This window comes from Natator depressus, chromosome 7 (assembly GCF_965152275.1).
Source record: "Natator depressus isolate rNatDep1 chromosome 7, rNatDep2.hap1, whole genome shotgun sequence".
NCBI classification, from domain to species: domain Eukaryota; kingdom Metazoa; phylum Chordata; order Testudines; family Cheloniidae; genus Natator; species Natator depressus.
Window position 1 is genome coordinate 46237871 of NC_134240.1, and position 27025 is coordinate 46264895.

General features: G+C 52.1%; 1 protein-coding gene across 3 annotated transcripts in view; it reads left to right on the plus strand.

Annotated features, from left to right (window-relative positions):
* The window catches only part of SEMA3G (semaphorin 3G), a 109638-nt gene that overhangs the window by 58025 nt on the left and 24588 nt on the right, over nt 1–27025 (plus strand). For all 3 annotated transcript variants that reach the window (XM_074958322.1, XM_074958319.1, XM_074958320.1), the window contains exons 2-3: nt 11820–11980; nt 18175–18237. In XM_074958322.1, the coding sequence (XP_074814423.1) occupies nt 11820–11980; nt 18175–18237 (224 nt within the window). The remainder of the gene's footprint in view (nt 1–11819; nt 11981–18174; nt 18238–27025) is intronic.

Below are 27025 nucleotides of genomic sequence, written 5' to 3' on the forward strand. Positions count from 1 at the left end.
GTAAATACTTTGTGTGTGTGTGTGTTTCTCAGCAATGTGTGGTGGTAAGCAGCTAGCCAGGGGTATGTGTGGATGAGTGAGTGCATTGCTCTGTGTGTGGGTTGGTGTGCATGTTGGCTTTGTATAGTCGTAGGGGTGTGTGTGCGTGTGTACTGGAAGCTTGCCCAATTTGCAAGCCCCAACCAACCCTTCCCTGGCTCCGCTGCAGCAGAGCCGATCCCCTGGAGGGAGGCAAGTCAGTTTCCTGCTAGGGCATCAGTGTGGGGAGATGCATACATAAGGGCACAAGTTCTGCTTTGGTTTTTCCCCGGTCTGGGATGAAAGACCCGGAGCATCTCTCCATAGGCTCAGCTGTTTTCCTACCCTCCTCATCCCTGTACCTTGGCCTCATCTGTCTGACCAGTTGTAGAATCTTCCCTGTCTTTGATTGACTGGGCCAAGAGAGGGAATCCATTGCAGCAAAAGCAACCGTTTACACAAATGAACCTAGAGCAACATGATTCCAGCTGCCAGACCCTCCTCCCAACCCTTTCCCCGAACCTCAGGGATCAGATGCTGCAGAGGCCATTAGGAGAGGGACAGGCAGGAATGGGGGGCAAAGCTGGGGAGCAGGGCTGTGTTACAGATGCCCTTGGAGTTGAAATTCTTTCCAAGACTGCCAGGCTCTCATGGGTGAGAGACGCTTCAACCCTGGTACCTGAGGCTTCTGCTTGGTGCTAATCCAGCCATACTACATCAGCTGGAAGTAGAATAATAACCTCAGGGTTAGCTTTGACATCTGTCCCCAGAGGCTGCTGGGAGCCTTCCCCAAATAGAATAAAACATGGTTACAGTACTAGCAGCAGCACGTCCCGAATCTCTCCCCAGGGCCAGCACAGGGAGAGGAAGCTGCTCTGCGCTAATGACACACACATCTTGCACTCAAGGGATGTGCAGAGGACAGTGATGGTGAGTGCGTCCCAGCGCCTCCCTGAGATCCTCATCTTCTGCCCTGACATGAGTTGGGTCCACCCAAAGTTTGTTGAATTCTGTCTGAGTTTAGTGAACCCCTTTCTTCCTGAACGGCATGGGGAGAATCGGGCAGCTGGGGTGGGAGCATAGGGCTCAGCAGAAGCAGGGGAGGTGGAGGGTGGGGCTGGAGGAGTGAGGTGGGTGCATGGAGGGATGTGGGAGGCTGAGCTGGCAGAAGGGCAGGGAGTCAGCCCCTCCCATGGTGGGAGGGAGATGAGGGGCTGGGAGATGACAGGAGGAGCCTGTGGGGAGAGGCAGGTGAAGGAGGCTGGAGCACATGCCTGTGGGATGATGGTGTGACGGGTTTCCCCCTCCTCCCCCTAGGGTGCCACCTGGAACTGGGGTACCACTGAGACTGCCTGACCGACCAGCCTGGGCTCCCTCTCACACTGTGTCACTGTGACAAGTTGTTAAGCTCTCCAAGCTTGCTCTCTCACCAGCACACACGCAGGTAGGGACACACCTAGCTTCAGCTTCACACAGATGCTGAGATCAGTTCTGCATGGGAAGGCTCAGCTAAAGTACCTCCCAGTTGCTAAGGCACCCCCCCCACTTCTGGAGTGTAACTCAAAAATAATACTGTCTTGCGCTGCACAGGGAACTGTACAGCGTAAACTCATGAAATTTGCCCCCTCCCTCAATGTGGAGGCAGATATGCAACAGCTCTCTGTCCCCAGTTAGGATTTCCATACACTGGTTTTAGACAAAACAAAAACAAGTTTATTAACTACAAAAGATAGATTGTAAGTGATTATAAGAGATAGCAAACAGATCAAAGCAGATTACTGTAGTAAATAAAACCTCAAACTGATCTTAACACACTGGATGGATAGGATATGAATTAGCAGATTCTCACCCTGAGTGATAAACAGGCTGGCAGATTCTTAAGGCACAGGCTGCCTTGGCTCTGCATCTTGGTTTTCCAGGTTTTCATACACAGGCTAAAAATCCCTCTAGCCTGGGACTATCACTTCCCCAGTTCAGTCCTTGTTCCTCAGGTGTTTCCAGGTGTGTTGTAGGGAGAGTGAGGTACCATCATGATGGCATTTCCCCTTTTATAACTTCTTCCCACTTGCTGGAAAGCTCTTTTGCTGTGCCCTGGGTCAAACAGTTCCCATGGTGTAGTGCTATCTCTGAGAGGTTTCTATTGTACACAGTTCCTGGGGTAACGCTTGTGTGCATTTCCTCAATAAGCTATTAACATTGGGGGTTGTACTAGATGACCTCCTGAGGTCCCTTCCAACCCTGATATTCTGATTGTTTGTTTGGCCTTTTTACTGTTGTACCTGAAAGGCTGCTTGTGGGTGTTTTCAACCTCCCAGCACACATACATAGCCAAACTTCATAACTTCCCTTACGACGATAGCACATACAATCCAACGAACTATCCATGTCTAGCAGATCAAGACTTTTAGAATGATACCTTACAAGGCATACTTTGTACAAAACGCATCCTAATTACATGACTGGTGAATATTGGGGTGCCAGGGTGTCACAGATGGTTTCGGAAATCTGGACACCCTTTGCTCTGGGAGTTGAAAAGTCAATTTATTTTCCCATTTTTGCCTCTCTCACACCTCTTCTCTTCTCCATCTCCCCTCTTCCTTGCTGTCCTCCTCCTGCAGCTTTGTCCACACTAAAAGCTAAAAGTCCTGAGTTGGAGCCTGCTGACCTTGCAACACCTTGCATCTGTGCACAACAGCCAGCTTAAGTGGGTGCAATGGGGCCTGGGCTGTGGTCTTCAGTTGAGCTGCGGTGGGAAGTCACAAGCATTGCTGTGGCACTGGGTCGCCTGGTTCTCCTAACCCTGTCCTGCTACACCCGTTAGCATGCGATCCAGCAGCCTGCGGGGTCTGGAGTAAGCACTGCAGGTGTCCAAGAGAACAGCCTTGAAAGGGCCTCAGTGCATGCAGACACCACAATGGCTCTGTTGGAAGCAATGCAGCTTTGTGGGCACCTTGGACCATCTCAAGGACAAGGTAGCCAGCTGGCCAGTTCACTCACTGCTGTGGCCTCCTGGGTTGGTGTCAACACACTCTCCATTCTAACCCTTCTAAATCCTTCTGCCACTTCCCCTCTCTCCACGGGACCCGTCTCTCTTGGCCTTTCCTCTTTCTTTCCAGCTGTCTCGTTGCTGCCCTGCCTCCCACCTGCCCTTGTTGGAGGGATGTGGGTTGTGGTCCCTGGACGGGGTGTCTGGCTGGGTTATAAATGGCTCTGTGTCTCTCGCAGGATTGGGTGACTTTGCCCCCCTTGGCGGGGCCAAGACGGCTTCTCCTGAGAAATAATTACACAACCCAGTGCAAATAAGCAAAGAGTCAACTGGAAATAAATGACACAGCTAAAGAAAACAAACCGGGGGGAACACTGGGCTCTGCAAATAAACCTCATCAAAGGGAGAAGGGGGAGACGAAGAGGGGGGCTGAAAGGGGCGGGGCTGAACAAGAAGAGAATGAGGGGGCGGGGGGGAAGCTGGAGAGTCTACTTATATTGGGGCCTGGGGCACCTCTGAGGCCCACACTGGAGTGCAGGGCCCATAGTGCCCGACTGTTGTCAGGCCTGTGAGGGACATGTGGTGGACTCTCAGCTGTTCCCTGGCTCCCTCCCCTCAGAGGGTTCCAGCATGGAGGCATACCATGGCCTCTGATGGGACATAAGGTGCAGTAACCCCCCAAACATCTGCCAGTCATCCAGAGCCAGCACTGAGTCCTGTGCCAGTGTGCTAAGGGCTGGGGTGTCACCCCCTTGGCTCTCACCCCAGGGAGAGTCTGTTGCAGTCTGTGCGGGCAGGACAGGGCCGTAACCCACGTTGGGCTGGCAGGCTGCGGCGATCCCATTGATGTGTAGCCTGTTTGAATGGCCGTCTCCCCATTATATTCTAATCGTTGTCTGACAGGCACAGGCAGGGGGTCGCCCTGCCTTATAGGGTCTGGCAAAGAAGCGTGAAATATCAGCCCTTTTACTGGAATTAAAACGTGGAGGCTATAAAACCCGTACCAGATATGTGGTGGAGAGGGGCCATTACCGGGGGGCGCTCTTAGGGAGTGGGAATGTTAATGGGAAGAGTTGGAGTGGGTGGAGGGAGATGGGGGAGGACTGCTACTTCTCCCCCCACCCTGCTACCCAGCCTGGAGGCGCTCATTCGCCAAGGGATGCAGCCAGTGTGGAGATTTGGGCATTGGGGTGGGATTGGCAGGGGAGAGCTTTGGGGACAGGGCTCCAGTCCACCACTCTCGCCAGCTTAGACTGCACCAGCAGTGGGAATGAACCTTCGTGTGGTCCCAGGGCAGCAGACTCCTCCCTTGTTTCTCTGTAGTTGGCCACCAGAGGCAGAGAAGGTAGTTAGGTCTGATCAAGATGCATGCACTGTTCCATCTCGTTGGCTTCAGGGCTATGGCAGCGTGCGTTGATTGATGTCCGTGGCTCGCACCTGCCCAGTGACTCAGTGGGTTTTACAGCCCCTCTGATGGTGTGGAGGAGCACTGAATGGTTTTCCAGTCACGCCCCAGTGCTAACTACCCTTTTAAACACCTGGGGGCATTGCACATTATTTCCCCCTTTCCCTACAAACTACCCAGAGGCCCTTATGTTGCATGCTCCATTGATGGGCTGCAGAAGGTTCATCTAAAAATAACACAAGGTGCGGTTGAGTTATAGGGACCCTTCAAAAGCAGCTGAAAGCCATAAAATTCCCTAACTTAAAACAGACAAAGCCAGGCTAAATCCCTCCAAATTTGGTTATAGACGAGCAGGCATTGCTCGTGGACTAATATTCATTACTCTTTCCCCCTCATGCATCTTTAAGCACCTAACTCCCATTGGAATAGATAACTCTCAGAAGAAGGGCCAAGGAGCCCTGACCCAGCCATGTTCTAAACCTCCTGACAATGAGGATTAGAATGGAAGTTTTGTGTCAGCAACACAAACAACCTTACTGCTTGTAATTAACACCAAGCCGATTTCATTGATTCCAGCCCCTAGCGTCCCTCAGAGCCGAATGACTGGCAGTATGGGTCACTCCACATCATGAATTAGGCATGTGGAGCTGCATTCTCAAACTTCAGTGCACTTGGTGTGTGTAGATAAGCAGAGCAACTGGCGTGTGTTGGTGGGTAGCTGTGCACAGAATTAGTTGTACGTGAGGCTGTTTAAGAGGAGTGAAAATATTTGTGGGTATCATCACCCTGCCAGCGTGGGTATTTCTGCCCAAACAAGCCAGCAGACTGGAGTGGTACATGACCCACGATGCTGATCTCTAGTTTTCTGGAGCCACACCATTAGAACTCCACTGATTTCGAAGGAGTTCTCCCTGGTCTGCACCAGTGTGAACTGAGATCAGAATCTGGGCCCAGGTTGCTAGTCAGAGCCCATGTGCAGAGTTAGGCCATGCAAATGGTAAATAATGAGACAGAGAAATTAACCAAACACACTCAAAGCTTTGAGGTCCCATCTGGTGAGGTCCCATCAGGCCAGTTTTGATTGTATTTTGCCTACTTTGCCTGTCCCGGCTAGCACCATATTCTTCCTCCTCTTTCCTTCCCCATCCTCGCTTGCTCTAACTGATGCCCTGTTTCACTCCTGATTCAGATCAGAGATCCTGCTACAGCAGGGAAAATAATCTCACTGGGAAATCATTGAACTTGGAAGTGGGGTGGGAAAGGGCAGCTGTTCTCAGAATTGCACAAAACCACAACAGGGGAGAGGCAGAGCCACCTGGGGACTTCAGGGTAAGAGACCGTGGCACTGGATCTGGGCAGTAGTTGGGTGTGAATTTAATATTCAGTTGGTGGAATCCTAAGTTATCAGGGCTGCTTAGAAAATAGACATTGAGTGCAGGAAACAATGGAGCTTTATCCTCCTGGGTTTCCTCGTGTCCATCTCAATGATCATTACTGTGGAAAATCCTAGTTTCTCCTCCTGATCCAATAGTTCCAGCTGCCCCAGGGGAAACAGGCGACCAGGATCCCAAGCAAAGGCAGGGGAGGGAGCTGCCTCTGGCCCAGTGTCCTTGTCAGCCAGCATCAGTGGAACAACGCCAGGACTTGATGACAAATTACCCCCGTCTCCCCTCGCCATGCTGGGAGCTCGGTGTCACTGCGGTGAATTACGGCCTCCTGCGCTCAGGGCAGGGTCTCAGTACCGGGCAGACAGTCCCCCTCGGGGGCCTGCCTGGGAGTTGTCCACTCCAGACTCCTATTTTACCATCACTATGCTGTGGAACTAATGCTTTACAGGGCTGCCCTGAACCTGGCTGGTGCTCACTGCACACTGAGACCCCGAATTACCTTATTTCTCCCCCGCCGGCCTCTGCCCACTAATGCTGTGACTGTACTAGGCTTTCATGCTGAACATTTCTCTTGGGCTGCTTTGGTTGGGGGGTGGCAGCAGAGGGGGGAGGCCCTAGTGTAGACAAAAAGCTAGTTTAACCACCTCGCTGTCCTGCCCTCTTTACAGTAAGCTTAGCTGATATGGTGATTACAATGCCTCCTGCACCCTGTCTACACTAGTGCTCTGCTCCCACTCCTGGGAGCAGCAGTGGGCCCTGCGTTGTCACCCTCTTCCTGAAGCCAGAAGAGGTGATGGGAGGGTCGCTCTGATTTCCCCACCCAGCAAGTGGTGAAGTGTTTGATCCAGGAGAGGAGGTGCTTGGCTTTGCTAAGGGAGGACAGCTGGGTGCAGGGCCAGACATAAGTCCATCAGTGCTTTGAGATCCCATGGCAAACGCCATGCAAGGCTGGTACGCTGGCAAAAGAGCCTTGAGCAGTCCTGATTCAGCTGCGTTTTTCTCAGCGCTACAAGGTGCTGGTTCCACATGCACTCACCGTTATCCTGGAGGGTTTCCTCTCCTTTGAGTCACTGGGAGCCATAGGACAGACCCCGCCACTGTCACCCTGGAACCTGAGAAATGGCAGCCTCTCAGGGTACGTGTTATGGGGATGGGGCATCCAGCTGACAGCCCTGCTGGGCACGTATCGTTTTTTATTATGGCTGAGAACGGCCCTAAGCTCACTTCAGGGACAACCAGCACAGGTCCTGGATGCAAATGGGCCAGTTTATCAATCCACCTCCCTCTCTAAGGCACCCTGCCCACATCTCCAAGCCATACACAAAGGAGCCATTCATGCTTCCCTTTGACATCAGAGTGGGTGAGGGGGATTAACAAACTGGAGGTGGATTTGGCGAAGTCCTGGTTTCACAGCCCTTCTCCGCTCCCCTCTCCTTTATCCAGGAGGATTTTTAGTGGCTGAGCGCACTGAGAAGAGGGTGTGTGTGTGTGTATCAGTTACACAGCTGGGGATAAAGGGCTTAGTGGTCAGTTTATACAGAATTATTACTGCGGGGGACAGCACTGTTAAACAAGAAGGGACCATCTTTAAAGCACTGCTGATGCCTGGAGAATGCCGAAACTCTCCTCTTTGGAGGCACTTCTGCTGGGAAAGCTGATATTTTCACTCCTGTTCTTCCCTCTTCATTGCCCAGAACGGGGATCTTTGTTTCTTTAGGGTTAACCTGCTCCTGCTGCTTATTCCCCAGGCCAATGTCATCATCCACTGCTGGTGACAACACAGCTTGTTGCTGTGGAGACGTCACAGCTGGAGGTTGCTCCAGTTGCTCAATGAACTTCTGAGGCGCAAAGCTCACATAGGTTAGAGATGAAGAAATCCTGTCTTATGGCCTCACCTGATGGAATCATGTGATATGGGGCTCTCGTTTTAAAATTAAGGTAAGCTCCTAGCCTCCAGGTATGGAGAAAAGCTTGCAAATGCCAACCTTAAATGCTCAAACACCAGAAGGCAAATGAAAGGTCCCACTGCTTCATTCCAGGTATAATTCACCCCTATGCTGATTGTCTAAACAATGCGTATGCATCTCTTTAATTCCTAAAATAGGTGTAAGTGATGCCTAGGCCTCAGAGGGAATTTCACCCTCAGTGCATTGGCTGGGTGATATGCAGAGAAGGAGGCAGGGCATGAAGTGAATGAGACAGGGTCCTGTGGCTCATGGCCTTATCTTTGTATTTGCTATTGCCACAGGATAAATATGGAGCAAATCTGAAGTTACCTTAATGTGAGCATATATGGGCCCTCAGGGGCTACGCTGGGTGACTCAGGGTTGTGTAGTGAATGCACCAGTCAATAGCTTCCTCATTCACTACACTGTGCAACCTGTGTAGTGAATGCGGCAGGGGCCCTGGGGAAAAAATAGTATGAGATTGTGTAGTTGAAGACTTTCTTGTAATGCATACGTACAAAGGGCAAAGCTAAGGTTGCATATAGACAACCTGAATTCTGGCATTTCTTGACTTCTTGCGTGATTCACTTTGCAACTTTAATGTTCTTTTAAAACAGCTGTCGGCATGGAATTTAGATTGGACTGGATGAGATAGATAACAGCAGAGGTCAGGCTAGCTTTAGTCCTTGTCCAAAGCTAGCGCTGGCTATGTGAAAAGAGAAAAATCAAGAAGAGACTTGGGTACGGGATCTCAGGTTAACGGGGACCTTTAATTGATGCCCTTAGATGTGGTATTAAAAGAAAGAATTGGGGATTTGCTGAACACGTCTAGGTTGGCTGGAAACCTCCAGAGAACTGATGCACTACTGCCAATGGCTGTCACTCCCCAGGAAAATCCTCTACTGATAACTGTGGTTCTCAGTCATGGATCCTCCCCAACTCCCCCATCAGCTGGTGGTGAACTAGTGTGGATGGGACTGAACCATTGCCAACGTGGTCATAGAGAGTGTGGGGGAGCCTGCATGGGCTCTTCTGAACCTCTCTCTGCTCCGGTTGCTCTAAACTCCTGTGTGGGAATTCGGGGAGGCCTTTTGATGGGCATTATGACCTCAGAGACTCTTAATGTGAAGTTCTTCCTCAGATAGAACAGCCCTGCTGGCTCCCTTCCCAAGGTGCTGGCGCAGGAAGGTGGCCTGTAGCTGCTCCTGTGTGCCTGTGTCCTGAGCTGACCAGGAATAACTGAGGAACAAGGAGAGAGTGGCTGGAAACTAGCACCTCTGTCTCCTGAGCCCGGGGCCTGGTGCCAAGATCCTGCTCTCTCAGTTTATCTAATTGTAAATGTACGCACCACACGGCGGAGACATGCCTCCGATAAGTCTCCCTGCCCCCACCCCGAGCTGTGATTCTGTGAAGGTCACTTGGCGTCACAATCTGCACCCCTTTCTTCACCTCCACCCCCGTTCAGAACAGGTGTGCCGCCATAACACACGTGCTCTTCAGCTGCCAGGACCTGTCCCTCCAATCCCCTTCCCTCAGTGGGGTGCACTTGGTGGCAGAAGAATGACAGGAAAACTCCAGGGAGCAGGACATGGTCTGTCCCAGGCAGTATCAGCGTGGCATAGTGGTGTTGCCAACTGAGCTTTCCTTTGACGTGCTACATGTCAGTCTTGCCCTACCTTCTCTGACTCCTCTACTCAACCTCTCCCTGTTCTCTCCAGCTCCTCTTCCCCCTTCCTTCTCCCAGCTCCCCACATCTGCTTCTTACCCATCATTCCTTCCCACCCTGACCCTTATTCCAAAGGATGGAGTGTACAGAGACCGTAAGCCACGTATTCACAGTGAGTCCACCCGGTCCGTGTAACACCCATCGTGCCGAACGCAGCCTGTTCCCCTTCCTGTGTCCTGGAGGGAATAAGGACTAGCAGAGGACTGGAAAATTGCCATCTGAGTGTGGATTCCCTCAGAGGTACTGCCAGCTTGCTGTAAAGCCACTGGGCCAAAGGAGCAGAACGAGAGGAAGGGTGGGGTCAGGAGGAAGACCTTCAAGTCTCCCGGGAGCACCCCTGCTCCATTCCCATCCATTGGTTACTTCTGTGCTTCAGGTTCCTGCACAGGTTCTTGTGTACAGCTGGTGTTCTGAATGCCCTCTAGCCGGCGTCCCAGTTGCTGTACTTCTTGGTACAGGAAATGCCTGGTCAACTAGGATCCTTAATGGGAGCTGGCTGGGTCTGTCTTTGGCAAGTGGCTCGTTTGTGGCAAACCTCAAGTCTCTGTCTTTCCTTCCGCAGTCCCAATTCCTGGGTTGTTATAATACACCACAGGCTCCAGATGCCTAATCTCTAGGATGCTGGTTTTTTCACTCATTATGCAAAAGGAATGCACTGGGGAGCCCATGCCAGGCAGCAAGGCAGAACAGAACACAGCAGGGCCTTCTCCCTCCACTCCATCCCCCAGCTGCTCCAATGGGGGCACAAGAATGCCCCATCGGGACTGTGCTGAGCTCTAGCTGGGGACAGGAGCATTCACTTTTATTGCGTTGTAGTTTTGTGTGAGTAAGGATCTGTTCAGTGAACGTGTCTGCATATACGCAGAGAGGTTCTCCATCTAATTGGTCTTTAAACGGAGCTCAGGCATGTCTCATCCGATCCCCAACTTGTATGTTAGTTACTTCCCTTGACTGGCATACGCATGGTAGTGCCATGGCAACAGAAGATGCCATGCGTGTGTCTAAGGAGGTGGCAGATCCTGGGGGGTGGTGTGGTGTTATCCTGACCTGGAGGGCGAGGGACTGAGGAGTAATTCCTCCCAGGAGGAGTCAGGGCCGGGGGCACATTCATAGGGTGTGCCAGTGCTCTGGGTCACTAGGAGGTGCTGCAAGGGGCAGGATTTATGGCCCTGGTAAGGTTAATACATAAGTGTGCACAGCACAGATGCCCTGTATGTGTAGCTGGGAGTTGTGTGTGTGTGTGTGTGTGTGGGGGGGGGGGGGTTGTGAGTGAATTGTATCCTCTTGCCTGGCGTATGGGAGCAGCGTGGGGCTGGCAGCAGCGGGCACGTGGGTTTATACTGAGTGGGCAATTCCTTTCTCCATTCCTCCCGCCCCAGGCAGCCCATTACCCCTCTCTCGATGCATTGTCATCTTCTCCCTCGCAATGGTCTCCTCACACTCCTGGCCTGCAGAGCCTCTTCCCAGCAGCCCCTGGGGTTGTCCTGTGCTCTGGGCTGTCTGCGGTGGGGAGTTTAATTGCTGATGCGCTGACAGACTCTTTACAGGACATTTATCTTCAGGGCTTTTATCAGCAGTAAATTTCCCTCCTGTCCTCACTCCCGGCTGACGATGGCTCCGTCCAGCTCCTCCCACTAAGTGCGGTGAGCACTCCCAGCTGCACCGAGGGCCTGGTGCTCTGGGCTGGGTGTGAAACTAACAAAGGGTGAACCCCAAAGGGTGGGGAGAACCCCCAAGGGCAGGGCCTTATGTGAAACTCTTAGGGCTGCAAACAGGCTGGCCATGCCTTTGACATGGCTTTCTACTGATCCCAGTCCTGGCAGGAGCTGGACCCAAATGGCTCAAGTTGGAGTTTTGGGGTCGAGGCTCAGATCCAACTCGGTTCGCCTATCCCAGTCAGGGATGCCCTGGCAAGAGAAGACATCTGGGTCTCTAGCTGCAGTGCAGCAATGACCAACGGCAGCAGCATAAAGAGACCTTAAAGTGGGCAGAAACAGCCCTGGAATCAGAGTAGAGCTGGGGGGGGCAGTCTACACTGGCCCCCTCCCAGCCTCCAGCACAGGTGGCAAATTGGGGGCATGCCAAGGGTATGGCCTGAATGCATTACACTACGTCTGTTCTCTACTATTTAGGGCACACAGTGGGCCAGGGGAAACAGAGGGTAAGTTAGAGCAGCCCTGAGGCTGTCGTACTTGGCTATAATGGAGCTTCCTGGGGGTAAGTGAGCCAGGCATGATTGTGCTGGTTTTGCAGACAGGTTAGAGTTGGGGATCTGCGCTGTGTCCCCGCCTTCCCTGCCCCTCATGTGCTGTGACATCACAAGTAGATTCTCCTTGTTCTCTGCCTTCAGATCTTTTGGCTGCTAACCGCTCAAAGCTGTTCCTCGGCCACCGGGGCTTCCCAGACTTCCGCTCCCTGTATCTGGACGAATACCGCGACCGGCTCTTCGTCGGGGGAAAAGATACACTCTACTCTCTGTGGCTGGATCAGCCCGGCATGGACGCCAAGGAGGTAACACCCAATCTCTCCGCACCTATGTGGGTGAGCAGGGCAGCGTCGCTCCACACAGCACACATAATGCATGTGGCGCAGGGCTGGGCTGGTGTGGACGGGCCAGGCGCGGTGGCCAAAGACTGGGCCAGGGATCGGGACTGAGGTGCACTGGCAGAGCTGTGGGGAGGCTAGAACTGGAATAGGATGGGGCGGGCAGGTCAGGAGTAGTGCCAGGGATCTTCCAGGAGCACTGGACCCCAGGCAGAGCTCATTAAAGAGGGGCCGGAAACATCGCACCTAATGGAATTTGGGGGCACGTATGGGAAAGCGTGCAGCCTGCAATGAACTGTAATCAGCAGCATGGAAGCACAGACTGGCGATCAATGGAACCCTTAGGACAAATTAGCCCATTCGATGATGGGGCCAAAGGTAAAATCCGTGCAGGTGGGGACGGAAAACAAGAAAGTGGGGACATTAGGGCAGGCAATTCTGAGATGCCATGGCGAAATCCTGGCCCCAGTGAAGCCAATGGAAGCTTTGCCCTTGAGTTCAGTGGGCCCAGGATTGCACCCCACCAGTCTTTCAGTCTGCGCTGGAGGCACAGCAGGATGGTGGCTCGTTGCCCCGTTTTGTGCCTGGGTTTTGATGGCTATCCAGGGGGTCTCCTGCCCACATGAGCATCCCCTGTCTCCTGTCACTGCTCCCATTGGTTTAGGTTGGGTCCAGTAGTTGTTTAGGGCTGTGGTTTTCCAAAGCGCTCAGCCTTGGCCTAGCTTGGCTCCTGTCGGATTCCATGGTAAAACTCTTTGACGTCAGTGTGAGCAGAGTTAGGTTACTTTGAAAAACCCACCCTCAATGCACAGTGATGCGCCAGTTCTTCCCAAACGCTCCCTTTGCTACCGAGTGCGTGCCCTGCCTCCCACGCTGCAGATTTCCCTACGCTAAGGGGGGGCCCCAACTCCAGTCTCTGAAATTCCCCAGACTTTACAGCGTGGGCTCATTGCTTTTAATGCACAACGGATCCCTCTCCCATATGGCTCTGTGGCACTGCTTCCCTTGATGCTCTGTCCCTACTGAGCTTTGATTGGCATGTTGGCTTAGATCGCCACATAGCCCGCTGAGTGTAAGCTGGATCAAAGGGTCTTTCAGCTGTTCTCCCCAGGTTCCCCCCCAGAGGGGAGCAGGGGGCTTGTGCCCCAGCCCAGTCCCGTCTCTTCCCCTGGATTAGATCCTTGGACCATAACCACACTATATGCCTCCCCCCTCTGTCCCCAAACCCCCTCTTGAAGACCTGCTGACAGGAGTGTGGTGAGGCCTATCAGCCAGCGTGCTCTCCTCTGGATGGGGAGACCGGAGAAAACCTCCCCATCAGTCAGCGTACGAGTTCCCCTCCCCACTCCTGTAAGAAACAGAGCGAGAGGGAGGGTCCCCAAGGGAAGTCAGCGTAATTGGATCTCATTTCCTCCTCTTCCTGTGAGCCCGGGGCCTGACACAGATTGAATTATGAGCCATAGGCGTCTGACATTGGCAACCCAGCTACGTCCACTCTTTTCAACCACGTTATGAGAATAAATAAATAGACGCTACCTTATCGCAGTGACTCCCTCGCAGCTAAGTGGGCTGAAGGCATTTTTGGACGGAAGCAGGATTGTTTTAACAGCCCAGGGGCCAAGGTCTCTACTAATAGACATAAAATAACGTTGTTAACTGAGACTTCTGCTCCCACCCTCTCTGTGCCCCACCGGCTCTCACCTGATGAGTTCTGATCCGTCCCTCTCTCAGCCGATGAGCAGATGAGGTCCTTATTTACTGCCTTCTGTATCTATATCTCCACGGTAGGGGGACGTATTGCTCTCTCCTTTTCATGCATATGGCTCTGCACCTCCAGATCCAGGCCAGGCATGGAGGCTAATGTGACACAATGCAGAGAGACAGGCTATTCCAGCCCTTTTAGAAGCCAGGGGTGCTGCCAGTTTCACAAGAGAGACTGTTCTCATGAGATTTCCAGCCCCTGTCTGCAGACCAAAGAGACCAAAGAGCTGGGATAGTGGGTGGATAATCAGCTGAGCCTTTGGGTGTATGATCCAAATGGAAAACCCTTCCCTAGGGACTGACGAGAGCTGGTGCCCAGTTGGGAAGTTTGGCTCCTGATTGGATCCGTGTATGAACTGCCCTGGAGTCTAGGGATGCTTGGTTTTGGAGGCTCTGTTACAGCCCGCTCTAGGGAGAGATTTGAACTGGGTAGCGGAGGTCCAGATTTGGGGTCTGGACTTCTCCGCAGCCAACAAGGAGTCAAGCAGGCCTGGCGTTACAATCAATGCTGACCCCTGGCGTACTCCTCTGTCTACAGAGTGCTGATGCAAGCAGTTGGCTTGATGACCGCTCTCGCTGTGGTCATCAGGCATAACTGAGCCAATTCTCCTCTGGCTCCTAGGGGCACAGAAGGAGGCCAGTGTGGGGGCGGAACCCCCCGAACCTGACTTTTGGGGCATGGGGGTGGGAAGTGCCATCCTCCTCGGTACAGACTGAGGTCCGTCAGCAGAGCAGTATGCTGGGGCAGGGAGATCAGTGAGTAAGCATGGAGCGAATCCCTCCTTCGCCCCAGAGGAAGATGACGCACATGGGTAAGAGATGGAGCCTGTTGACGGGACAATCTGATCGGAAGCCCATGGAGACAGAGACCCATCAGTGCAGTGCTTGCTAGTGTAATCTTCAGGCTGGTGTCCGTTTGTGATGCAGCCTGACTGTCAGAGGCTGGGGTTGCCAGGCCCTTGTCCAGAGGCTAAGCACATGCCTGGTCCACAGAGTGCCTGGTCATTGCTGATCCAGGTATCGGGATCCTCCAGCTCCTTCCAAAGCTGGTATACTCCAAACTAGTGCCACGGAATGACACCACAGGCAGGCAGCGGGGAAGGAGAGGCAGTGCTTTGCATTTCAGGGGCTCAGAGGGGCAGTTTGAAGGGGAGAAGTTGGTGGCAGCAATGCAATCGCTGTGCCAGGGAGAAACCCCACCCCTGCCAGGTGCTGTGCGCGTTCCTGCAAGGAGACCCGGGAGTCTGGATTCCCTGCCAGGCAGGACTAACTCCCCTCTACTGTGCTCGAGCTCATCTGCCACATAGAATCACATGGCAGGCCATCAGCCCAATCTGGACACCCCTCTGCTCCCGAGGGCTGCATCTGAATCCCTGAGCCCACAGGAAATGGCAGGGTGGGTAGGGAAGATGGCTCGGACTAGAGACCGGCAGAGAGATCGAGGCCCTTAGCCCCACATTGAAAGGTGTTGTGTCTTGGCCTGGTAACTGGGCCCCCATTCCCACTTCCCCTGGGGCGCGTGGGCTTCTCCTCACCCAACAGCTTTCCTTGCCTCTCCTACAGCAGGGCTGTTAGCACAGGGGATTCCTGCCTGAGGACAGTGACCGCAGCCTCTCGGAAACCCTGTCAGGCCAAGCTGAGAGCTGGAGCGGCCCCCACAGCCCTGCCTCGCTGACTGTGTGCAGCAGAGAAGGGAAATTCAGTGTCTCTGTAATGACACCGAGAAAAGGTCAAGGGCTTGTGTCCCCTGCCTGCCCTCTATCTGAGCGGTGGAGGCGCCCACGAGGGTGCCAGCAGGCCTGGCAGGGGGAGGATGCGCTCTTGCACACAGTCTGCCTCACCCATCAGGCACCCACCTCGTCACACACACATGCCCTCTCTCTAGCTCACCAGTACGTGCACGTCAGTACACACGCAGACCCTGCAAGGAAAGACACGCCACCCCGTACCCACGCTGACACGCTCCCACCACGCACAAAGCCTCCGTTCAGATGCATCCAGCCCTTTGCCGCAGATGCAGGGTTCTGGTGCAAACACACAGGCGGGGGCACTCGGAGCACATGAGAGATTCATACAGTCACCCCTCACCTTAAGATGCTCACGCTTCATGCCCAGGCCCCGCTCACACACACCCGCCCCCGCAAACCTATATGTTAGACACACACACTGACACTTTCCTGTGGTTCAGACTGGCCCTTTCTGGGATGGCAGTAAGGCACAGTGGTTAGCACTGAGAATGGGGAGCTAGGACTCCTGGGTTCTATGCCCAGATCTGTCACTGACTTGCTGTGGGGCTTTTGGCACATGTGTAAAACAGGAGCAGTGGTGCCCTACTTTGGATAACAAGCTCGGTATAAATGGAGAGTGTTGCTGTTATTACGGCAGTGAATTGTTTTACTGAAGCTCCAAACCAGGCTAATATTCCAGGTAGTTTAATTATCCCTTAGCATTCTGTGGGCAGGACAGCCAACTGGGCCTTGAAAAACCTGGCACAGTTCCGCTGGGGGACCTGGGATGAGTCACAGCCCCACCTCGTGCCTCAGTTTCCCCACATGTCGACAGGGGAGTAATGAAACTGACTCATCTTTGTAAATCGGTCTTTCCATTTTTTGAGCCCAAGAGATGAAACACACCATGTAAGGGGCTCTCTAAGTGGCTCAGCCTTCTCGGTTCAGCTGGTGTCTTTGCCAGCTGTAACTTTGGCTTTATTTGGACAAATAGCAAAAGATAAACCATACTGTGTGTCTCTAGCTCTAGACCTGTGGCTGTGAGGGGGTGAGACCTCCCCTGGGGAGATGGGAAGATCAGCAGGGACTCTAATCTTTTTTAAGAACAAGTCTCTTGTTTATCCAGATTCCTCTGCCAAGCAGCATCAGTGAGGTTACTGTAAGAGACACTTTCAAAGCCCTCAGTGGCTAGGATAACTATCTGCTAGAGTTACAGACAAAGAGTGATTCTAGTTACACCAGTGTAAATCTGGGGTCCTTCCACTGAAGCCAGGCTTACACTTCATAGAATCATAGAATATCAGGGTTGGAAGGGACCCCAGAAGGTCATCTAGTCCAACCCCCTGCTCGAAGCAGGACCAATTCCCAGTTAAATCATCCCAGCCAGGGCTTTGTCAAGCCTGACCTTAAAAACCTCTAAGGAAGGAGATTCTACCACCTCCCTAGGTAACGCATTCCAGTGTTTCACCACCCTCTTAGTGAAAAAGTTTTTCCTAATATCCAATCTAAACCTCCCCCATTGCAACTTGAGACCATTACTCCTCGTTCTGTCATCTGCTACCATTGAGAACAGTCTAGAGCCATCCTCTTTGGAACCCCCTTTCAGGTAGTTGAAAGCAGCTATCAAATCCCCCCTCATTCTTCTCTTCTGCAGACTAAACAATCCCAGCTCCCTCAGCCTCTCCTCATAAGTCATGTGCTCTAGACCCCTAATCATTTTTGTTGCCCTTCGCTGGACTCTCTCCAATTTATCCACATCCTTCTTGTAGTGTGGGGCCCAAAACTGGACACAGTACTCCAGATGAGGCCTCACCAATGTCGAATAGAGGGGAACGATCACGTCCCTCGATCTGCTCGCTATGCCCCTACTTATACATCCCAAAATGCCATTGGCCTTCTTGGCAACAAGGGCACGCTGCTGACTCATATCCAGCTTCTTGTCCACTGTCACCCCTAGGTCCTTTTCCGCAGAACTGCTGCCTAGCCATTCGGTCCCTAGTCTGTAGCGGTGCATTGGATTCTTCCATCCTAAGTGTAGGACCCTGCACTTATCCTTATTGAACCTCATCAGATTTCTTTTGGCCCAATCCTCCAATTTGTCTAGGTCCTTCTGTATCCTATCCCTCCCCTCCAGCGTATCTACCACTCCTCCCAGTTTAGTATCATCCGCAAATTTGCTGAGAGTGCAATCCACACCATCCTCCAATCCACATCCTTGTGGAAGTGAAAGCAAATTCTGACCAAAAATTGGGGAAGAGGGGGCTGGGATCCCAAAATTAGACTAGCGGGGGGGGCTGCAGGTCGGGATTAGGGTGCACTGGGGAGGGAACCCTGCCCACCCTCTGCCTGTGTTACCCCCACCTGCAGCCTGCTCTATTAATGCTTAACGTTTACGAGCAGTGAGACACTTCCCTCGGCTGTCAGGGAAGATTAAGATGTGAAGAGCTTTTGTGTCCAGATACGCTGCCCCAATCCAGAAATCAGAGCCATCTGAAGGAGGCTGAATGCCCTGACGTCCTAACATCCCTGATTCTTCTAGGGCGACCGCTTAGAGGAAGTGGATTCCCAAGGGGCACTGCCCCCCAAAACTTCCCCTCATCCCAGTTCCCTCAGTCCCCCCCTTGCTTGTGTCCCCAGAGTGACTTGGCCTCAGGTTCCTGTCTTCTGTTTCAGATTTCCTGGCCGCCTCTCCCTGGACAGAAGGAGGAGTGTTTTCAGAAGGGAAAGGACCCAACGGTAAGTTGCTCTGCTCCTCCTAAAATCTCCTGATGGAGTCGCTCTGGATTTCACCTTGGCTGTGCTGACTTATTTTTCCACGCGCTTCTAGCTGTCAAAGAAGGCGATAAAGGGGTTATTTATGCCTCTCCCTCGGCCCCCTTCTTCCATAACACTCCATCCCTGGAAACGGGAGGGAGTGTTATGTCCTGTTCTGGGCCCTTTTCCTGCATCCTTGGCTTCCCAGCTGACAAGGCCCATGTCCTGAGTGGGCCCCAGCAGATCTCGGCTCCTGTTTGGCCCCTTCAACTCTGCCTGGTCACTAAACAATGATTGGGCCGCCCTAGCAGGATTCTCCTTGTGTGTGATAGCCCTTCTTGTCCTTCCTGAGCAGCTACTGCTTCTGGGGCGGAGTCCCTCTGTTATGTGTCTGACTGCAGACTATAACAAGCAGTTGACGACTAGGCCTTGTCCTGGGTTTGTGAAGTTGAAGAGGTGGTGTCTGTTTCTATATTCGGGGCTGTGGTTCCCCTTCCCATTGGTAGGGGACGTGTCTGGGGGATAGTGCATAGAACCTGGATGGTGTAGTCACAGCTCACCCTGTGTGACCTCGGACAAGTCACTTTTCCTTTCTGGGCTCACATCTAGGTTCTTATATGGCCCCTGTCACTGTCACATCTGGGCTCTTCACCAACATTAATGGATTGATCCTCACAAAGCCCCTTTGAGGCAGGAAAAGATTATTATCCCCATGTTACAGATGGGGAAACGGAGGCACAGAGAGACTAAGTGACTGGCTCAGGGTCATACAAGGAGCCTGGAACTGAACTCGGATCTCCCGAATCCCAGTCCAGGGCTTTAACTACAGAACTGGCAGCAGAACAGTTTGGAATTGTGTACATGGAAAGCAGTTTGCTTAGTGTGAATGCAGAGCAGAAGCCAGTCTTTGGATGTGTCTACACTGCAGTCGGGAGATCTGATTGCAGCCTGTGTAAATATACCTGAGCTAGCTTTGAGCTCACACATGCTGCAGTCACACTTCCTGAATACAGTGTGGGCACACCGTTTTTCTTCACCGTCCGTACATGCATTACACACTGCAATATCCCATAGCATGAGCTGGGGCATTCTCAGCTGTGGGTAGTTTTGGTGTCTACCCATCAGAACAGCTGTGCATGAGATGGTGAGTGGTCTTGGCTGGGGAGATGGGGGCAGGGTGTAGTACTGAACCAGCACAGGGAGTGGACTAAATCTCCTCTCACCTGCTGAACCCTGAGGAGTGATGTGCATCGCATGCTTAAATCTTGATCCAAAGGCCATTTAGGTCAATAGGAGCCTTTCCATTGGCTTCAGTGGCCTTTGGCTCCTGGCCATAAGGAGCAGTACATGGTCCTTAGTGAGCAGCAAGAAGCTGGTGGGAAAGGCTGAATTCGTTATTGGAGGGTGTTTGGCAGATTTCAGTTCTCTGATTCCCTGACTCTTCCCCCTGCTCCTTACAAATGGTTATTTTAAAACCACGATTTGAGACCCTGGAGGGAGTGAGGGGGCAAGAGAACCCCTTGTTGATAGTCCATCCCAAAGTTAATTGCTCCCAGGAGTGGCTGTCACTCAGTTCGGCCTCCACATGTTTATTTTGCAAGCTCTCACCAGTGGATCCAGGCCCTGGGGCGGCCCTTCTCCGTTCCCCTAGCCCTTGCTATTTGAGAGACTTTTTCTGAGGAAAAATAAACAGCAGAGAGGCTGAGAAACCAACAGTTGGACTACAAAAGGGCGGCTCAGCATCTGTGTACTCAGTAGAGTAGGGAGATCGGGGCTCCTGCCATCTTGGAGTGGAGCATGTGGGGGTGGCAGTGAGTTCTGACATTGGCTTCATGGAATTCACCAGCCACTAGCAGCTCCAGATAAGCCAGGCTCATCCGACCTGACTGCTGCTTGTACGGGTGGAGTTAAAAATACTTTCATCTTCCCAGTGATGCTCATGCTGGGAGTGGGTGAGTCAGGTTTTTTGTGTTAAAACTATCATCATTGCCTTGGATTTGTTGTTTGTGTGGGATTAACTCTTTCCACTAGCTTCACAGGCAGGCACATCAAAGGCCTGCTGCTGCTCCCCTCTTGCGTTTGCCCAGGATTTACACGTTTATCCATTTCCCCTGTATTCCCTACTCACCAATCCACAGTTCATGTTTGCTTTTTGCTGCTGCAGTTTCCTTATGGTTTTGTTCTTCTCATCAACTTCTGGCTGCTTTTCTCCCTGTTCGGCAGAGGTTCTGGGGCTGAAACAGAACCCGGTCTCGTCTGGGATCTGCTGCTGGTAACAAGAAGAGGCGAGGCTCAGAAAGGCTGGAGGGTTGGTTCTGAGAATCTCTCCGAGTTTCAGATCCATATCCAAATGATCTGAGGTCTCCCTTCTCCTTCCTTCACCAACCCTGTCCTTCTCCCTCCAAAGGCTAATCCTTCAGCCCTTTTGCCTTTGTTTTGATTAACCAATACCCTCTCCCCAACAAGCATGGATTCCAACCCTAACGGAACCCCAGAACTAGTACATTATAAAGATACAAGCTGGTTCAGATGAGATTGAAGGATTTCAGCCAAAGTGGCAGTCCTATACTGGTTTGGGAATGGGCTACTTACCCACATGTAATAGAAGGTTCTGATTGGTTCAGCTGGAGATTAGAACTGAGGTCTCGGTTGGTTCTTGTGTTTTAGAAACTGGCCTGCCCAGCTGATACACTGTGTGGGCTGTTTTCCTATTGAACAGTGTTCCCAAGCTATTGTCCAGTAGGTATATTGATTTCCAGGTTTCTTCATGCTCACAGACTGAATGGGTTCAGAGATGAGCACGCCTTTGTACAAGTTGTTGGATTGTGATACCTTTATTTCCCAAGTTAAAAAAACAACTGTAGGCCAGATCCTCAGCTGATGTAAATCAGCGTATCTCTACTGAACTCATCAGAGCCGTATGACTATTCCCTTCAGCGGAAGATCTGATCAAAGCCTCTTCCAGTGAGTTAGTGCAACAGCAATTGACCAATCAGAACAGGCTAAGGAATGGCAACCAGCCATTAAGAATGAAGAGGTTGTGTCAATATATGGTAACCAAGCAGTTAGAAATGCGGCGGGGGGAATCCTGGTTCCAGTGACATTAATGGGAGTTTTGCCAATAGCTTTGATGTGGGTCAGGATTTCACCTGTAGAGTCTCATTCCCCTGGACTGCTATGCATCATTGCTCTCTTGCCATCATTTTCTTGCTGCTGGTTGATTTGTCTGTCCAGAAGTCTCTAAGCTTCCAGAGGACAGAAAAATACAAGCAGATGACTGGTGGGAGTTACTTACCAGCCATTTTAGGATCTTTCTCTCCTGCCCATTGGGTAGCAAGGAAGAGAGGCCTCAAAAACAGGGACGGTGGGAGCAGAACAAGTGACTTTTGTTCTAAATGCTGCTGCTGTTGGGTTTCCACACCTGCCAGTAGAGCCCTCTTGCCCGAGAAGAGCATGTAGCTCACGCCACACTGACGCAAGACGAGCAGCCGCGGAGGGCCTCTCTCCAAACGCCGTAATTCAGCCAAAAGAAAACAGACATTCATCACAGCCGACAGGTTTAGACGGAGTCCTTAGAACGCCTTCTTCCCCCGGCAAAGCACTCGGCGTCACATGCTGCGGGGATGAGGCGAGAGCTCCAGAGGCAGCCTGCTTTCTTTAAGTGAATATAAACAGTTGTAGGAAAGGTCCCAGCCTTTAAGTCTGAGGGCCTCTATTTATCCACAGGGTGGTCAAACTTCCCCACAAGGCCCCTCAGCCTGAAGGGGGCCAGTCCCAGAGCTGGGAGAGGAGCCTTCATAGCCTGTTCGCCCCATGTCAATTTTGATGGTGGCTCCTGTGAAGTGGACCCCACCCTGCTAGGAACTGGACTGACCCCACCAACCCATTCCACACAGGTCGCTGAAAAGCCTTCACATGGGAACAGTGATCTAGAGGTACAAAGGGTCCACATGCTATTACCCAACCCATCTCCCAGGTTGAGAGGAACATAGAGTGGTCTCCTATGATTGCTGAATAACTGAGAATCACAGGAGCTGAATGCATCGCATGGCACCACCCCCACCGAAGGGTGGAAAAGCTGAGGTTTCCAGCACGTGAATCAGGTGTCCAGCTGTGCTCACAATCACGGGAAGGCAATGCAGCTAAACAGCCAGCATTTGTGATAGCCTGGCCCTAGCACTGTGTCTCAAAGCTTTACAAACCATGGGGCTGGAGACCTGAAACTCCCAGGCTTAGCCCAGGCTGGATATGGCCCTATATCAGTGTTCTGGTAGGAATCACTTGACTCACCGTTGAAGCGACTGGCATCCGTAGTGCTTTATGCAGTGAGAATTTAAGGTTCGGAGCAGAGATACAGATGGAAACGGACTGTCAGCATTCTTCCAAATTGTATTCCGTTCCTCTAGCAATAAGGAAGTGTCTGTCTATTTCCCTAGGACATGAAGGTAGATTTTTCTCTCTTAATCAAGGTTACTTGAGATGACCTCTTATTTCAGGAAAATATTTTGAATTTCTTTTAAGAAGAATAACTTTTGGTACCGCGCTTCTAGGACCTAATTCAAACAGAAGCTGTTTTGTCACCAACCCAGCTCCGCTGTCTCAAGGAAATGGCTCACCATGCATAAACCTGACAGCTGAATGAAATCTAATCCCATCCTATCTCTTTTTGCTGTGCATCTGTGATGGCTGCTATCTTGGCCGAAGTACTAGGGGATTGAACTGGGGACCTTGGGGGCTAAAAGCATAAGCTGCTACAGGTTGAGCTAAAGAGCCCATGCCTTGTGGTTGTGGGCTGTAATGGCTCACATCCTCTGTGGATTGGCAACGATGGGGAGTCGTAACATGCTCACCAGTGGGCTACCTGTCCTTCCTATGTAAGGATCATAAAATGTTTCAGGGCTGATCAGGCTGGGCTTGCAAACAGAGATACTGATGGGGCTGCCTCTCCTTTCACTTGCACCCAAGTAAGCCGGAGCATCCCAGCTGCACTGGATACCAGAATAGCACTGGTGAAGATGAGTGGAGAACCAGCCTCATTATGGCCTAACTCAGAAATCGGTGGGAGTGTTCGCGCTGACTCCAGTGGGCTAGGTTAACCCAGAGTGCTGCTGAACATCTCCGCTCCAGGATGAGGGGTGCCGTATGTGGAGCTGGAGAAAGAGACCAGGGAGGATGACTGATCTCTGCCGTGTGAAGCAGCACAGCTGGTTCCTTCTGAGCCATGCCGGATGGATAGAGTCTTGGAGCCCGGCAGAGGATGCTCGGACAGTCTCTCTGGTCTCTCTGTGCTTATCAGCCAGGAGATCGCTGCTCCGGAAAATGGAGCAATTAATCCAGGGCAGTCTCAAAAGGCCGTTTATCATCCTGCCCCACGTTACTAGCCAGCCTCCCCTTTAAATGACTAATTCATCCAGAAGACAGCTGTGCGTGTCTGTCTGTCCGTCTCCTTCACTTCCTGCCATTGTTCCCCCATTCCCCTTGTCCAGAAAGCAGGAGGAAATGCTGTGCCGACAAAGTCGTGTGTCTGCATCAGGTGGATGGCACCGGCCTTCGGCAGAGGATAAATGGTGCTTTCCAGGCAGTGGCCTGAGAATTTCCTCCATGAGTTTTCAGATCATTCAGCAAGGACAGACAGGTGGATGGAGAGTGAGCTGGGAAACTTACCATGGTGCTTTTCAGACTGTAGCAAAGGGCTTGGCCTCACAGAGGTATGATCTGACCAGCCAGAGCATGATACAGAGCTTGCTGTTATGGAGTAGGGGAAAGTCTGTTCCCCTCCTTTTCATGCTCTTGGGCATTATGGCAGGCTCTGCATTACACTTGAGAATAACAGGGTTGCCTGCTCCTTTAAGGGCCAGGGGGCCTGGGCCAGCCAGCCCTGTTGGATCATCAGACCTAGCTGGGAAGGGGGTCAGGTGATCCCCATAAAAGTGCTGAGAAAGCTATAGGAAGCCAGTAGGTTCCTGTGGCAGATCCTGACACAGGGCTAAGCGGTGCAGGGAAGGGGAGAGGCCTCTGGGTCCCTGTAGCCTGCTTGGCTTGGGAGTGTTTTGTTTGAAGAATAAAGGAAGGAAGGACTTGGGAGACTCTGGGTGCAGAGTCAGGCTTTCCTGGGCTGGGGAGACAGGCCAGTAGCCTGCACCTACCTACACAGGTCACCCTTCACAGTAAGGCCCATGTGCTGCGATGGAAAATGGTGTCCTGGGGTCACGCGCTGCAGCTGCCCCAACAGTGTGGGAAGTGTTGCAGGGTAAGCAGTGATCTCCGTATTCCCCCCAACTCCACAGCACTGGGTGGAGACCCATCCATGTTCACTGCCCCTCCCCGGTAATGAAGCTAGGGAGCAATCCAGCATCATTCGTGCTGGAAGGGAGGTGCTCAGGCTAAGAACCCAGGGGTGTCCTGAAACGCCGCAGGGGGTAGACATGGGATCCCTTACCAATAGAGATGATTTTTGACATGCGGGGGCCAGATCTTCAGCCTGGTCAGCTTGGCACAGCTCCTGGACTTGTGCTGATTTATACCAGCTGAGCATCAGGTCCACAATCCTGGAGCTTGTACCACCCTCCTGGGCCAGCTGCCCTGGGCATACAGGCCCAGGAGCCAGGCTCTTGCTCCTGGGTACTGCTGAGCAAGAATGCTGGATTTAGGCCTGTCTCCTTGGGCCCGCCAGCAGAATGCACTGTCTGCAGCTCCGCTGGACTAATACAGGAAGCCCCCGCACAAAGCAATATGAAGACCTCACTTCCTGGCCTGAGATACTACAATGGGCTGGGGGATGACATGAACTCTCTGCGGGGGAAGGAGTCACTTGGACTGGAGTGGTGGAGAATGGGATACGTGCCAAGCAGCCAGGAAGGGGACGAGCGCCAATACAGGAACCTGCCTCTCCAAGCAATGACAGTGCTGTGGCATGGGGATCCCATGACTGCATGATGGGGCGCCTGGGGAAGGAATCATTTGACTTGAGGAGCTGGTGCTGGGGTTTGCCCCCTGGGAGTTATATTGTTCTGTTAGGCAGGAGCAGGGACCTTGAATGGTCTCACTCCCTGCAGTGTGGCAGTTGAACTGCCCTCCCACCTTCACAGCTGTGAGTGAGCACGTATTGCTTCCTGCTATTGTGCCCAAGGACAAGGGACTGGGTTTATGCTGCCTGCCCTGCCCCAGCCGAGGGGGAGCGGCTGGAAAATCCCAGTGTGATGGGAGCTTTCCAAGAGCTGTTAGGATGATTGTGGGGGGGCAAGGAGCAGCTTGGAGCTGTAATATTTCGTGGACGTAATGCACTGGGACTCATTTGGTTCTTCCCCCTGCTCTGTAGAAACAAAGGGCAAGTGCACAGCTGCAGAAAGCAGCACCAATATCTTGCGCTGTCAACTCGCCGGCCAGCTGTTTCCCAAATAGGGCTGGTTGGAACGTTTTTGCTGAGACTGATCGGCTTCCATGAAATGAGAGAGACTCTTGTTCTGTAAGCTGTGGGGTTGTGTGGGCGACCCAGCTGATTTGGGGTGATGTGGGATGAAGAACTCTGCCCTGAATCAGCAGAGCAGGGACTTGAACCCGGGTCTGCTACATCCCAGGCCAGGGGTCATGAAACTGCATTGTCGTCCCCTGGTCTGCTTGGTTTGCAAGCAACGTGTCAGCGCATGTGCTCATCTGAGGGTCCTGTGGCAGTGCGTGTGCAGCATTGCCGCCTCCAAGTGTTCAAAACTCTGAGCCAGCCCCCAGCTACCATGCAGTTGCCTTAAAAAACATGAGACGTTTTTTGACTAGTACATGTTGGGTGCTTTTTCATATTCTTCTGATTCTTCGGTCTGTATGGGTCACATTTTCTCTGCAACCAGGAGGACTAGAAACTGACTCTGCTTGTTAAATGTTAACCTCATGACTCCAGGAACTGGGGGCTTTAAGAAAAGCACCGAATAGGGCAAGATGCGCAAGTGTAGCCTTTAGGTATAGCTGTTTGCTAGGGAAGGCATAGGTACAAGTTAAGGCAGTAATGCAATGAGACTGCAAGTCTCAAAGCTTGAAAGACAATAGCTTAGCCAAACCAATCAAGGCCTTAAAAGCTGGAGTACAAGCAGCTAACCAACAGTAACCCTAGATCATAAGATATCACAAGACAGAACGCTGTGGTGACTAAACTGCTGACAGGTAGCCACAGATACTACTTTAGAACCGCTTGCAGTCTCTTAAGTTAGGAACATCAACAGATGTCTGACCGCAAGAATGTCATGGTAACGAGTTGATGCTTATGCTAAGAAGCTTAAGGTAAATGGGCTAGGAACCTATGGCAGGAGGGCACCCCAGCATTCAGAGGGTGAGGAAATGGAGATAAGGAAAAGGGGCTGGCATCCCTACTTGAATATGCATTAGGCATTGTAGAAGCTGTAACTCGGCCTGTGTGCCTTGGGAGATGCTAGGAGGATGATCATTGGTGGTGGTGACAAGGAAGATGCGGCTGCTGAGGAGAAAGATAATGACTACCATGTCAGATTGTTCTGCAAGGGCTGATGTGAGTCTCTGGATGCTCAGATGCTCATTCTGCATTCTCTCTAGCTACCTTGCTGGCTTGGAGTGTTTGTAACTTGGCTAACTGTAGTAATGAAACTATTACAAGTAGAGAAGGTTTTTCCTGAGTGTGAGTGTTGCAAGCATGCACGGCGGGGTTCCCAGCTTAATAGGGATTCTGACCTTGGGACGACAACCTCCCAAACCTCAGAGTGTCCACCGGATATTCTTCAGTAATCAACATAAGGAACTCGCAATCAGC